Below are 15807 nucleotides of genomic sequence, written 5' to 3'. Positions count from 1 at the left end.
GTTCACAGCTACTTTAAAACCCTGTTTGATGACTCCAACATCTGATCTGGTCTTGGTGTTGGTATTGGTTGATCGTCTTTTCCCACTCTGGTGGTGATACTCCTAGTTCTTGGAATGACGTGCAATTTCCGATTGTACCCTGGACGGTGCAGCTATTATATCAGGAGGCTCAGTGCAATTTGGAGCCTTTATTTCAGCAGGTGGTCGCCCCATTTCAGTTTAGCACACAGTTCTTGGCCTGCTTCCTTGGGCTGTGGTTCTAATGGCAGTTTTAGTGCTTGGACTGTTCAGTCTGCTCGTTATCTGGTGCTGGTGGGGCTCCCCCTGGTCCCTGCTGGTGCCACCTAAGTGGGTGGGGGCATCTTCCCCAGGCCAGACCACCTGATGCCTTCCAGCAGGGAGAGTTCCCAGCCCCAGAGCCTGGAGTGTTTCCTGGGCCAGATGGTGGGTTCCTCCCCTGGAGCCCCTGGTCGTCCAGTTTTTCTAGGTGAGGGAGGGCCACTTTTGGTCAGTCCTCTGCTGATGCTGCTGGGTCACCTGGTCTTGTCAGTGGGCAGAACTCCTACTGGACCTGGAGGAGGGATAAGCCTACCTGCCCCGCCTTCTGTTCAGGGCTGTGGGTCAGGAGATGCCTGGCCTGATGCTGGTCGGGGGTTGTGTGATGCCCCCTGCCCTGGTACACCTCCAGCCTGGGCCCCTAACCGATCCACTTTTCTTTTCCCACCTTTCAGAGTTCTCCTTTGGGTCTTTCTAGACCTAATCTGCTCTTTATCTGAAAGATCATATTTTAATTCTCAATACAGGATTTATCAATCATTACCTGTTACTTAATTGATTAAGTTATTAATTGTAATTATCAATTACATTTGTCTCTCTCCTAAATTATAAGCAGAGGACAGCTGAGGGCTGTAAGTACTGTTCTGTATTTGTGCATGTACTCATCAACTTTATTTATGCAAATATTCTCAGTGCCTAGGATAGTGGTGAGCACAGAGAAAGTCGATACTTGTGACCTGAACGGATGAAACTGAAAAGAAAGAGAAGAGAGTGACTGAAGCCTTCTTCACCCCCAAACAAGATATCAGGTCACCCTGCTTAGAACACAAAGGATGGACAACAATTTCCTAGTATAGATCAGGCAAGTGCAAACGTGGCCCACAGTGCAAGCTTGATTCTCCTCCTTGGCAAGCATTCATGGATGGAAGAATGTCAGTGTGACTCTGTAAACACCCTGAGGGAAGAGTGAGGGCACGGGTATGTCTGGGGAAGCACTGAAGGGGGGTCTGGCTGGGCTGTCGCCATGTTCACACTGCCCACTACGTTCACACTGACCACTGGCATCATCTCACTGGACCCTCATCACCCATCTCTGCGAAGCAGAAAGAAGCTCTTTGCCATGCCCTTGGGGCCCCCTAGAGAGAACCGGTTCCTGTCTCCGCCCCTCGGCTGTTACCGACCAGCAGTGTAGCCGTGAGAGCTGCTAATCTAATCACGTCCCACTCTCTTTGTAGGAAGAGGAAAACCATGTTGATACCCACTGCCAGCAAGAGTCCTCCCCTCCTTTGGCAGGTCCTGGAACAATACTGGGTTCCTGCGTTAGTCTGTTGGCCTAACACAAACCTATTTATTTTTGCTAATGAGACAGATGTAGAAGGTTGAGATTTTTAGTGTTAGGCATTATGCTCTATTAGCCAACCAATCTAATTATTTACAGGGATCAAGGATATTCACCACCGCCGCCCCAGTCTACTATTTATTATTGTAATATGTCTGAAAGGAGTTAACCATATTTGAATTTAATTAGAAGAGAACGTCCATGATTTCAGAATAAAGTTTATCCCTGCAAGCTTTGAAAATTAATCGATTTATTCCTACTTGGATTTCTAATGCTTCTGGAGCAATCTTTCACAAAAAGAAGAATGGTTTCTTTTCAATGACCTAACTATAAGAAGGTGACTAAAAGTGTCTTTCAAAAATAATCCCTCAGTTAAGGTTACACGTCTATTTGCATGCTTTTTCTTGTAATTGTTATTCAAATAACAGGCTAAATTCCACTCCCAGACACTGGCCAGGAGCTAAGCAAGACATACATCATTGTGAGAAGCGCTGAGCGGACAGCCTTGGAGGGGAAGTCAGAGCATCCGCCAGCTTCTACATTTGTGTGAATGAAGGCTGATGACTCAGGGGCGTAGATAAGAGAACTGGTCCCTGAGATACATTATAGAATCCCAGCCCCTGAGATCTTCAGGAATACACACACACAAACACACACACACAGCCCCCCCCCACCCCCCCACCCCCCCACCCCCCGCCCCACATGAAGACAGGAGGCTGGGTAAGCGTGAGTTCTCAGCCTTTCATTTTCAAAACCACCAAACAAACAAATCAAAGCCCAGACTTTAATGATCAAGTCATAGGACAGAAAGTGAAGAGAAGGGCAACTATCCAGGGAATGCGGACAGTGTGACAGTGTATCATTCAGCCCAAACACTAACTCCATCCTCAACTCAGACAAAATTATTTTTCTGCATTGCAACCATAGCCCTATAGTCTAAAACAATATAATGTAATAATATGATATGATATATAGTATGAGCAGCGTAACGCAACACAGCACAGCACAAGTGTAATATAACACAGTGTAATATAAGGTAACGTAAAGTAACACAACATAGCATGATATACTATAGCATCTTTAACTGTATCTCTGCTACTCACCTGGGTCCTTTCCAAATCCCTCCTGGACAGACTGAGCCCAGGCAGCTGAGGCACACGGACGCTGAGGCCCCCAGCACACCTGCAGAGAAAGCCAAACTCTGAGGTTCCAACTGATGCCTTTCACAAAGACTTTACTTTGGAAAAATCAAAACAACAAAAACAACATTAGACTGGGTAACAGAGCCATACAATTTTGATCATGTGAGTAATAAACATTAGAGGTAGGCCGAAAAAGGTTTACAAAAATATCTTTTCAAATCAACAGTTTTTGCTGTGTCCACAATAAACATTTATCAAGATAGCCAATGAATATAAAAACACATACATCTCTTTAGAATACCAAAACATGCTTTGGGAGCATCTGCATTCATAAACTGTGGGATGAACGGTTTCTGCATGGCGGCCTGACATAATTCACACACGTTATTCCCTGCCCTAGGAGCGCTCTTTTGCACTGTGCATTATAGGAGTGTCAGGCTCGATTTACATGAAGGGGGATTTCTGCAGGGAGCATTATTGATGGCAAATGGAAAATTCACCAGAAACTGGAAATCAGAAGTACTCCTGAAAAACCCCCTTTTCACTTGAAAGGGCTATAAATCTAAAAATAATCTTGAATTCGCAAGTAATCCTTTTATGCAATAAGTTGATAGCAAATATATTACCGAAGAGACACATAATTACCTTAAAATCTACCACAGTTAGAAATGTATTGGAACTCTTAAAATATAATTTAATTTTATAATAGTAAAAATTACAACAAGTATTTTTACTATTCATTTTTTCCTTTGAGTTTCACCTTTTATTTTTCAAATATATAAAGACAAAGTAGGACTATATATAAATTAACATTCCAGAATGTCCCAGGGAGCTCCAAAATTTCTAAATATATTAAAGGCTGATTTTTATTTATTTATTTATTTAGGCTGCGTTGGGTCTTCATTGCTGCGCATGGGCTTTCTCTAGTTGTGGTGAGTGGGAGCTACTCTTTGTTGTAGTACGCGGGCTTCTCACTGCGGTGGCTTCTCTTGTTGCAGAGCACGGGCTCTAGGCACACAGGCTTCAGTAGTTGCAGCCCGTGGGCTCAGTAGTTGTGGCGCCCGGGCTTAGTTGCTCCGCAGCATGTGGGATCTTCCCAGACCAGGGATCGAACCTGTGTACCCTGCATTGGCAGGTGGATTCTTAACCACTGCACCACCAGGGAAGTCCTAAAGGCTAATTTTGATGAACAAGAGAAAGGGAAATTTTATCATCCCTTTCAGTACACGGAACCAGCAGTCCCAGAACTCTTCAGCCTGGCAGACATCATTTCTACGGCATCATCTCCCTTAAACAAGATCTTCTGTGAACAGAAGGGAATGGCCGGGAGCTAGAGTATCTAGACCCAGGGTTTTCTAGCTGCATATTAGAATTTTAATTCGGCTAGCTCAAGGGGCATTTCATATCTCTATCTCCATCTCCATCCCCACCTGCATCTCCTTCTCCTTCTCCATCTCTATCTCCATCTCCAACCCCATCTGCATCTCCTTCTCCATCTCTGTCCCCACCTGCATCTCCATCCCCATCTCCTTCTCCATCCCCATCTCCATCCCCTTCTGCATCCCCATCCCCATCTGCATCTCCTTCTCCATTTCCATTTCCGTCTGCATCTCCATCCCCACCTGCATGTCCTTCTCCATCTCCATCTCTATGTCTCTCTATAACTATATATCTACCTCTACATCCATAACCACCACCACATCTATATTCACATCCATAGCAAAACCGTAACTACATCTCTACCCATATCTGTAGCTATGATTGTTCTACATCTGCATCTGTCCATACTGTAACTGTATCTCTATCCCTATCTATAACTCATCGCTTCTCCTGGGATGGCTCTGTAGAGCGGGAGAGTGAGCTTTGGACTTGGAACAGAGATCTGAAGGTTGGAATTGCCTCTGTGGTTTACTAACTGCAAGCCTGGGTATGTTATTTTACTTCATATTTCAGTTTCCTCATCTGTTAAAAAGGGATGACAACCCTAGTTTATCTTGTTGGGTTATTGTGAATTTAAATAATGGATAACATGTGCTTTGTGAGCTACAAAATACCCATAAAAGTAAAACATTATTAGTGATAAAATTTTTGGTTCCAGTTTGGGAAGTACTAATAAATTAGGATAGATTCTCATTTTAAGGTCCATTCTGCAGTGAACAACCGTAGTTCATTTTGCTTTTCTCACATTGGGGGAATCTATGAGGTGTAAAGGAGGAACCAGGAGCCAGACCGTGGAGCATTCTCCTCTCTCAGCCTGTTTCTTCTTCTGTAACATTGTCAGTTGATTCCACTAAAAGATATTGCCCTAAGGTCCGGGCTAAGTCCATGATAAAGAAAAATTCAGTGTAAAGATAAGTAGGATAAATAGCATCACCTTTGGTGCAAGATATGCCAGTCCTGTGATTTGTGATGGGCTCCTATGCTCAACACCTGGGACCCTGGCATGGAGAGAGACTGGTGGCTCTGAGGGCCCAGCGGCAGGAAGAACCAATCAGAGGAGCCCCGTGGGGACCTGGGAGAGTGTGCAGCCACTGGCGCGCTTTCAGGTGCGTTTCATGTGCCACTGCTGCCCCCTAGCCCTGCCCGGCCTCCTCCTCAGAACTCCCCTTCCCGAGCAGGACAAACAGCGAGGCGGGTGGGGTGGGGTGGGGTGAGGCTCAAGCCTCCAGCCAAGGCACCAGCCTTGGTTGGGGAGAGGGACCCCAACTGCTGCTAACGTTCTGTGACACTCAAGCCCAGGCACACATGGCTCCCATCAGACAAACATCAGGTTAATGAAGTGTTTTCCAAAGCAACGCTTTTCTTGACGCAGAGACAAACAGGCGCCTCTACGAGCCTGTTCCCGGCTGTGACCTCCGGGTCATTGTCGACAGCAAGCCTTTCCAAAGAAGCTCTGTGAGAACAGTGTCAGGTGCCGGAGAGGGAAATTGCAGGCGTGGGCCCTGCCCTTAGAGAACTGACACTAAGGGAGACAAATACACAAAAAGACAACAATGACAGTGAGAAATTCTACTGCAACGCATGACACAATAAAACACGATGCAACACGAGGGTCTCAGGCTCTTTTTTAATTTTTTTTAATCTTTAAAAAAATTTTTTATTTTTTTAGTGTTTTGGCCGCGGCATGCGGGATCTTAGTTCCCTGGCCAGGGATGGAACCCTTGTCCCCTGCATTGGAAGTGCAGAGTCTTAACCACTGGACCGCCGGGAAGGTCCCTCTCAGGCTGTTTTGTGTGTGTGTGTGTGTGTGTGTGTGTCAATGTTTTACACTCATAGAAACCCCCCCAGAAGGTAAACACTTTGGAAATTAGTAAGCGCTGCTGACATTGGAGTAATTTTCCTGTCCTCCCAGATCAGTTTCTCACCACCTGACAGGCCCCACCTACAACCGGTGCGCTTTCAGTCTGCTCTCTCAAGTGGACCTTTATGGCCTAATGCTTTGCTAATAAACTCACACCTGAGCACAGAGTGGAGGCATGTCAGGGCGTCCCATTGGCATTTTACACCTTGCTTTTAAAGTTTATGTCCTGGAGATTATGGGGCTGACTTCCTGGATAGAGTGATTTTATGACACTCACTTGAAAATTGGTTTAAAAGTGCTGTAAAAGAGGAACATTAGTAGCAGGATGTTTAGCAATGCCGCTGCCTGGGAGCCCATAAAGGTGACCAAGATATTTCTGCCAAGCTTTACAAGCTACACAGATCAGCCCTTCCAGCTCCTTAAGTAACAGTTGGTAGAGGGACCGCCTGGTGCTGGTGAGGTTACAGCCGACCGCTTGGAGCTGGCTTTTCAAGGAGGCATCTGCCGTGACAGTGAAGCTGGGTTAACTGTGTAGAAAGGCTGCCTCCTTGGGTGTGATCTGCCCTGGGGCAGACAAGCCTGGAGAGAGGGAGGGGTCTTAGAGAAACTTCACATATTGCTGGCCCCCGTGTGTGGCTTGCCACCCCAGAGCCAAGAGCTGATAGAAAGATGTCAGTTCACTTAGATACAGACAAAGATATTCCTTGTTTTGGACAGGAAGACTCAAATGTTGTAAAAAATGTCCGTTCTCCCATAACTCAATTCCAACTGAAGACCAAGAGTATTTGGGGGGTTCGGAGGTAATAACAAATGATATCAAAGTTGATCTGGAAAAACAAACATTTGAGAGTAACCAGGAAAGCATAAAGTGGGGACAAGAGGACACTCTCAATGGACTCACCCCTGAACCCAGCCCTTTGCACCTGCACCTGCTCACTTCTGGGTCTGGGCTCTCAGGGGTTAAATCTCAGCGGCAAGGGGAGAGTCTAGCTCCCAGGCTGCTGATGTCACTTGTCCTCAGGGGGCCTGTTCCAGGGCTTGGAGCCAGCGGCTCCTGGGGTGGCCTGGGTGAGGTCTGCGTTCTCCTGGTGAACTCCCTGACGTGCTACAGGCACTGTCTCCCCACCCAGGCTTGGTGGCAAGTGGGGACTCTGGATGCAACCCACCCCCCTTCCAGGCAGCTCTGGCTCTGTCCCCGCCCGGTCCCCCTTAGAACCCTTTGCTGGGAGGGGGCCTGGGCATGAAGTAACCTTCTCCAAAAGCATCTGGGCTGCTTTGACCTTCTGGAAACTCCCAAGTGGGAGGTGGGTGATCGCCTCCAAGATTTGTACACGTGTGCTAATAAATATGTACAAGGATCTATGCACAACATCATTTACATAGGAATACAAAACAAAAAAACCTGTAAACAATCTGAATGTCTATCCACATGCAACTGGTTAAATACATGCAATAAGGACTAGTTAATCAATGGACGACTAAGTGGTGAGAAGAATGGAATAGATCTGTACATGTAAGATAGCCAAGATACACTGTTAAATAAAAACATCAAGTAGCAAAATAGATCTCAACTGTGTAATTAAAAAACACATTTATGAGTAGAAAAATCTGGAGGAATGGCTAGAAACCTTTACCCCACCGGGTGCACCCACAGAACGGGCCTGAGGGCCAGCGGAGAAGGACTACCTCCCTAAGTATGGCTTCCTCATGTTTCCATCTTTTTCCTCTTTAGAAAGTGCAATTTAAAAGCTAGCGTAGAAGGTGCTGGAAGTTCAGCATCCATTTCCCAAAGCTCTCAGTGCCCTCTCCTCGGGCAGTTTATGAACTGGTTGTCCAGTCGGAACATCCCCCAACCAGGCAGCTTCCTCGCCATGACCTGTGCCAAGGCCGGAGCACGACCTACACAGCCAGAACCGCACGCGGGGGCCTGCTCCTGTCCTTGGCCGGCAGACGTTTAACGGGGCGGGAGTTGCTCACGCCATTAGGCTTTCATAACAAGGCGGAGTCTGCGGTGCGCCTGAGGACGCATCCTGTCCTCTCCTCGGGCCTCTGTGCGCCCGTCTCCCTCCTGGATCGCCTGCCACGTGCGCCCACGTGTTCTTCCTGCTTCACTTCTTGCCATTCAGCCGGGGTCCTGGGTGGGAAACGAGGCTTCCTCTCAGAGATAAGGTGTTTTTGTGTCTACACTGCCTGGGCGGGGGAAGTAACTTTAGAGATGTCTGTGCAAGTCTCTTATCTTGGAATTCCTGGGGTCCTGCTTTCCCGTGGCTGTCAGATGGTTATTGTGTACAGGGTAGGCGGCCCGAGGGTACACACTAAACTAAGCCAACAGCACACTGGGTGAAGAAGGCCACATCCTGAATACACAGGAATTATTCATGCCTCTTCTCTCCGTTCTTCTACTAGCAGACGCTTGATCATCTCTTTATTTATACTTCAAGGAGAGTTAGCGGGGATGGTGAAATTCACACAATTAACCTAAGATGAGATCTTGTTAAAACGAGAAACTGACACCAAAGGCTGAAGAGGAAGTGGAGGAGGATGCTGCTATTTTTAGCTGTGGATTTAAATTCCCATGTTTCCCTGTAATTCCCCCCCAGCTAATTACAGGTCCACATCCCTTCGTTTCCTCTGATTCGTCCTTGTAAGTCTCAACTCCTATGGATACTACAGCCACACAATTTCTCGGCAAATTAAAGCTCTTTCATGCATTTAAAGCATTCTTTCAGTCTTTAATCTCCTGTGTAAAAGTTACAAGTTTGCTATGAATTTCTTAGAAACTTGTATTTCATAAACATCGATATATAACCCAATGTGTCAATGTCACACAAGCCATGCTTAGATTCTGGCTTTTCAAATAATGGTGTGATGATGATAGCTAATTTTTACTGTGTCCTTGCACTTTATGGATGTGTCATTTAATTAGAATAACCGTATCAGGCAAGCATATTTATTTCCATTTACAGATGAGAGAAAAGGCACAGCAGGTAAGTGACCTGTCCATGGTCCTGAAACCTAGACGTGGTGGAGCTGACATTCTAACCCAGGACTCTGAGATTGGAGACCACATTCCTAACCACTCTCCCATCTAATTACCAAACTCTCAGTTCATCTGACGGTGTTCACAAGAGGTCAGGCCAAGCATCCAAGGCACTGCGCTGCTCAGCTGGGCCAGGGATCACGGGGCAGCGTGGGTGGTCAGAAGCAGAGGCCTGGTGCCTGGGCTTTGACTGGAGCCTAGTGCTGCTTAGAGGTCACATGTGTCTCCCCCATCCACTCCTGTACGACCCCACCTTTTCTCTCCCAGGACCTCAAACATTACTCCGCACTCTTCCCTCTGGTGGCTGACCTTGCTGTTTATTTCCCTGAGAGAAGAGTGGCAATTGGAATAGACTTTCACGTGCTCCCTGTGCAGAGCTGTGTCCCCCTAACTTCACATGTTGAACTCCTAATCCCCAGTATTTCAGAATGTGACTGCATTTGGAGATGGGTTTTCAAAGAGGTGATTAAGTTAAATGAGGTCATATGGATGGGCCTTGATCCAATGTGACCAGTGTCCTTATAAGAAGAGGAGATCGGGACACAGACACACATAGAGGGACGGCCGTATGAGGACATGGGGAGAAGACAGCCATCTACGTGTCAAGGAGACAGGCCTCAGGAGCAATGACCCTGTCCACACTTTGATCTCAGACTTCCAACCTCCAGAATTGTGAGAAGATAAATTTCTGTTGCTTAAGCTGTCCAGTCTGGGGTACTCTGTTATGGTGGCCCCAGGAAATGAACAGACACAGACCAGCACCTCTATCCCCTCCCTGAACCTGGACCCATGCATGCTACCCCTCCTGCACTAGGGAATAATGGCTTTATTCTGCCCCTTTAAAACACCAGCAAATATATGAACTGCCAGTGTTTCATCAGCGCGGAGTAATGGACGTTTCGAAACTTTGATTTACTTTCACAGATTTAGAATTGCTTTCTTGAGAAAAATCCCGTTTCCCCTTCAGGAGCCCCCTGGGTCCAGCTCTGCAGACACTTGGGATGATCTCCAGCAGGCAAGAGTCTCGCTCAGTTTCCATGAAACGATGCCAACTCTGATCATCTGTTGTTTGACTTCAGCCCATAATAAGGAAAATCTTCATTTTAGGCTCTTTCTAAAATCTTTGCTGGCTCCACTGGTATGCTGTATCTAATAACCAGCTCTACAAGGGGGAGGGAAAGGGCCCTGATTTGCAGCATTTGCTGATTTCCATGGTGGAAATGCTCCCAGCATGGCCAACCTCGGCTACCAATGTGAGGTCACTGAGCAAGGAGCAGCACGTCGTTGTAAAGGACACGGAAGCAGACTCAAGGAAAGTATAATAAAATAATTAGGACACGACGGATTTTCAGTACTTTTTACCTTTAAAAAATATAGTTTAATTAAGTGTAAGTTTATGTAATTTAGTTTTAAACAGCGTTGTGTTTAACAACTGGCTTTGCAAAATTCCTAAAAATTAACAACTTGCGTTCACAAGCCAGTGCCAGGGGTCTCCGGCACATCACTGGATGGTCATCACTTACCAAAATTCTAAAGCCCATTTGTTTCTTTAAGAGTGTAGATTTTATACTTGGATTATGCTGGGTCATTAGAGAACTTTGTATTTGGACCATATAATTCCTTTTGATTGAACAATACTCGAAGCCCCTTCCTACGTCAAGGGAATCCCCCATTCTATGAAGCAGGGAGTCTACGCCATGAAAGAAGTGGAAAATAGCACTCACTTCCTTTGCAGCTCAGGTGTGTGCTCATGACCCGGGCTCTGCCAATGGGCCACATCCAGGGTCCAGACAGGAGAAGTCTTAGAAGTGACCAGCGTCAGATAAGCCGTGGGTGGGCCGTGTGTCTACACCCAGAAATGGCGCACTGGTGTCTTCAAGGGACCAACTCTTGACTGGGGCATCTTTCCTCCAAGTTTGGTTCTCTGGTCCTCCTGGAGATTTTGCAAAGTACCTGGTATTCTTTCTCTTCCTTTTTAAAGAATAAACTTTAGGGGCTTCCCTGGTGGCGCAGTGGTTAAGAATCCGCCTGCCAATGCAGGGGACGTGGGTTCGTGCCCCGGTCCGGGAAGATCCCACATGCACGGAGCAACTAAGCCCGTGTCCCACAACTTCTGAGCTCGTGTGCCGCAACTACTGAAGCCCGCGCGCCTAGAGCCCGTGCGCTGCAACAAGAGAAGCCTCTGCAATAAGAAGCCAGTGCACTGCAACGAAGAGTAGCCCCTGCTCACCGCAACTAGAGAAAGCCCACGCACAGCAACAAAGACCCAACTCAGCCAAAAATAAATAAATAAATTTATAAAAAAAAAGACTAAACTTTAAATTTTTGATTTACAGAAAAGTTGCAAAGAGAATAAGAGTTCCTGTGTTCCCCGTACCCAGGCCCCCTCGCTGTCTTCCTCTTACTTACGGCACATTTATCACAACCAATGAACCAATGTTGATACATTATTATCCTTAGCCTCCTCTACGGCCCGAGATGATTTTCCTAACGTCCCTTGTTTTTGGTGACCTTGACAAGTACTGGTCTGGTATTTTGTAGAACGCTGTTCAATGTGAGTTCGTCTGACATTTTCCTCATGGTTGGACTGAGGGTGTGCGTTTTGGGAGAAAGGCCTCATGGGTGAAGGGCTGTTCTCATCAGCCCACATCAAAGGTGCACGCTGCCAACGTGACTCGCCTCTGACGGTGCTCACACTGACCCCCAGGTTTCTCCACCACAGTTACTTTACTTTTCCTTTTCTTGTCTGTTCTTTGGGTGCAGGTCAGTAAGTCTAGTGACACTCAGGGGCGCGGAGGTAAGCTCCACTTTTTTTGTGGGGGAGAATTTACCTAAATTAATATTTGTTTATATCAGTATTGACTCATGAATATTTACTTTATACTTTAATTCTAACCCAATACTTTGCTATTTATTTTGATGTTCGAATTATTTTTGCTTTGGCCATTGGGAACTCTTTCAGGTTGGCGCCTGTGTCCCTCTGTCATACCCCATACCTTCATCGTTTTGGTTTTTGATCACTTTTTTTTTTTTTTTTCCAGCACCGTGAGACTTGTGGGATGTTAGTTCCCTGACCAGGGATCAAACCCTGGGCCCTGGCAGTGAGAGCACTGAGTCCTAACCACTGGACCGCCAGGGAATTCCCTTGATCACTTTCCTATTTTCTGGCACTACCAGATGCTCCAGGCTCATCTTGTGTATTTCTTGCCCCAGCCCTAGAATCAGCCACCTCCCAAGGAACCTTGGCTCTTTATTAGAGAATGGAATTAGAAACCATATTGTGTCTGCCTGTCTGTCTATCTATCTATCTTTCGTGTCTATCTCTCTGTATTCCCTACTGCTCTCTTCCTCTGGAGAGCCCTGACTACTACACCACTCCTGCAGATCCAGGGGCAGAGGGAGCCTGTACTTACTGGTATGCTTGAGCACATACTCAGGCACACAAATGAGGGCAGAATAATTTCGGGGGAAGGGGAGGTGAGTGGTTAGGGCAGAATGTCCAACAGAGGGACTGGGAGTTTTCCTCTGTGTCACCCACGATGCAGCCAGGTTGTGGTTTTATTGCGTGGCGAGGGGCAATAGTACTGTGGAAAGGACAGGAGTTAGTAAGTCAGGTGGATCTGGGTTCGAATGTGGACTATGTGAACCAGGTGAGGTCGCTTACCCTCTCCTCAGTGTCATCAGTGGCAAAATGGAGCCGACAATACCTACTTCACAGTTATTGTGACAGTTAAATTACATAAGGCATGAGACCCCTGGAATGTACTGGTTATTCTACAAAAGCTAGTTCCCCCCCCCATTCACACATTTAGTTCTTTATCTAAGAAAGGTTTACTGAACTCCTAATACTTGCCAGGCACTGTGCTTGGTGTTGAAAATAGTGAATCAGACAAATTAGACTGGACAGAAAACAAACCCATATAGAAATAATTTCAGTGGTCCTGTTTTGAGGAAAATAAAACAAGGTGAACTGAGCAAGCACCTGGGTTGGTCTCCAATGCCTCTCTGCGTTGATAACATTCATGCTGCGGTGTAAGTGACAAGGGGGCAGTTGTGACCCAGGGGAAGCGCATTCTGGGCTGAGCGGACAAAAGGGCACAGGCAGTGGGGCCGCGGTAGGAGGCTGAGGAGGTGGGCAGGGCAGGGTCTGGCGTCCCTGCAGGTCTCCATGACAGGTTAGGGTTTGAGCCTAAGAGAGATGGGAAGCTGGGGGGGGCGGGGGGGAGGGAGGGAGAAGTCTGACTTCCGTGCTTATCCCTTGGGCTGGACTGGTGGGGGGCAGACGAGGGGCTGGGAAGAGGGGATGTGGGGAGATGGCTCAGGCCACTTGAGGGTGGCTCTGGCCAGGAGGTAGCAGTGGGGCTGTGAGAAGTGGCTGACCTGAGATGTGCTTTGGTGGGAGAGGCGACAATTCTTGGTGATGGGTGTGCTTTGGGGCGTGAGGGGTGGCATGCAATTCAGGATGACACTCGGGTTTGGAGCTAAGCATCCGATGCCCGTTCTCTTCTTCCTCTGACCCGTGAGAACTCCAGCCGAATCACAGGGTTGTGTGGAAAGTTTCCAAATTAACTTTTAAAACCATAAACAGAGTTTTGAAAGGACCTTAGGCATCAGTAACTGAAGCGAGGCCCTAAAGGCCCCACCTGGCAGAGCTGGAACCTGGTTTCCAGAATCCCTGCTTGGTGTTGGCTCCCCTCTAAGATGCTCCCTTTAGCAAGGGGTCAAGCTGAGGCAGAGAACCCACAGTTTAGGCTACCAGACAGTGGTGCCTCTTAAAACAATTCCTTTATTTAAATAGTGAATGGACATAGTTTATGCAACATATACGATGCATAAACAACAATGCAACAAGGCGCTGTGACCCCTGTCCCCACCCCGCACGTGTAAGAAACGAGTGTTATCATTGCTTTTGCAGCCCTCTGAATGCCTCTGCCCAATCTCTCCTCTGACCTTCCTTCTTAGAGGTTTATCACTGCTCTTGTTTATAATTCTACCACACGTCTGAATCCCTAAGTAATATGCTGTTTCGTTCTGCATGGCCTTGAACTTTATGTAAGTGGAGTCACACTTGTATGTATTCTTCTGTGACCTTTTTTTTTTTTTGCTCAGTGCCGTTGCACAGACTCACCCGTATTGTTGCTTGCAGCTGTGGCTCGTGGATTTTTCACGCCAGGGTAAAATTTCAGTACGTGAACACATCACAATTTGTTTATGCTTTCCACTGTAGATGGACAGCTGGCTTGTTTCTAGACTTTTGCTTATCTCTCTTGCTGTGAGTATTTGGATAAAGGAAAAAAAGAAGCCCTTTAATAGAGGCTGGAAGGAATTCAGCTTACATCTGAACATTGCTTGGCTTGGTTTTGTATGGGGCATAAAGACAAGAAAAAAATTGGTCTCTATGTCCTTATGTCTCAAAACTTTGATCTCATTGTAATCAAGAGAATCAAAGCAAGGCCCAGTGGAATGAAGGAAACCATCCTGAATTTTGGCAGGTTCAAAGACACGTTGTGATAATGAAACTGGAGTACTTAGTAACAAGCAGCATTCTCATTTGTGGGCACATAAGTCATAATGTTGCCCACACGGGCAATGTCCATACAATTATCTACCTTGGTATAGAAATCTGAAGACTTACTGAAGTTTGAAGAAGTTTTTGGGGAATTTCTCAGGGCAACCAATCTATTGACCAATAAATACTCGTAAACTGTCTCCTTTGGGCAAAGCATTCTAATAGGTATTGCAGGAAATACATGGAGGCTTACATGATGCAGGAAGAGATACTCCAGACCTTAAAGAGCTTGTAATCTGACTGTGGATAGACACACACACATGAAACGCTGAGGTAAAACATAAGGTCGTGTGTGCCAGGTGTCAGGTGGATGGCTGTACGTTCTCTGTTTTCCTCCTGTAAGCGCCCCCAGAGCGGGGACTGAAGCAGTATTCTTTCCATGGTGTGTTCATGGTTTTGAATGAATGAGTGAATGAAGAGACTGGAATTGCCAGGAAAGACTTTTTGGAGATGTGGACAGTAAAGAGTGGTAGCACGGAATCTGAACAGGAGGAAAGAGAGTATGGGATGGGTAAAAGTTCTGGGCCTTGGCAATGGGAAGGCCCAGGGGATTGGAGAGAGGAGGAAGCCAGCCTGCAGGAAAGGGTTCTTTAGAGAGAGGAGTGGGAACAGTTGGAAGGGCAGGGTGGGGCCCCAAAGTCAAGGTCTTGAATGCCAGTTCGGGAGTCTAATTTTTTCTACAGGTAATGAGAATACTGCATTGCAGTGCTTTCAGCAGAGGGGAAGAACTGTGTTTTGGGGGAATTCACGTTTTAGGGGGATGCAGAAAAGAGGGTGTCAGCTGGGGTGACAGAGATAACTGGGACACCCCTTACCAGCTTGGGTGGGACGATTTTACACAATGGCAGTTGGAGGGTGCCCAGGGGTCGTGAGAAGGGTCAAGCCCTAACGCACAAGCACTTCTCAACAGCTTCGTATTTTCTAATGTCCCTTTGGCCAAAGCAAGTCACATGTCCAGGCCCAGATTCAAGGGTCGAAAATAGGCTCCACTCCTTGCTGGGAGGAGAGGCAAAGCCAGAAGGCAAAGGGGTGAGTGTACAGGGAAGAGCTTGTGAGCATTTTTGAGGTCTACTACCCTGGGCTAAGTGTTGTAAGTACCAAACACAGGGAAACAACTAAGATCAAAGGTGAGTGAACCTT

At 46.8% G+C, this 15807-nt stretch overlaps 1 protein-coding gene across 1 annotated transcript in view; it reads right to left on the bottom strand.

Moving 5' to 3' along the window:
* Positions 1–4403, bottom strand: part of NOM1 (nucleolar protein with MIF4G domain 1) — a 42678-nt gene extending 38275 nt beyond the window's left edge. Inside the window, exons 1-2 of the mRNA XM_065883634.1 lie at positions 4188–4403; positions 2719–2797 (exon numbers count right to left, since the gene is read on the bottom strand). Coding sequence (XP_065739706.1) covers positions 2719–2797; positions 4188–4403 — 295 coding nt within the window. The remainder of the gene's footprint in view (positions 1–2718; positions 2798–4187) is intronic.
* Between the last annotated feature and the right edge of the window lie 11404 nt (positions 4404–15807).

Source organism: Phocoena phocoena, chromosome 9, assembly GCF_963924675.1.
Source record: "Phocoena phocoena chromosome 9, mPhoPho1.1, whole genome shotgun sequence".
Classification (NCBI taxonomy): domain Eukaryota; kingdom Metazoa; phylum Chordata; class Mammalia; order Artiodactyla; family Phocoenidae; genus Phocoena; species Phocoena phocoena.
The sequence above is the reverse complement of the archived record's forward strand: the minus strand, read 5'-3'. Positions and strand labels throughout refer to the sequence as shown.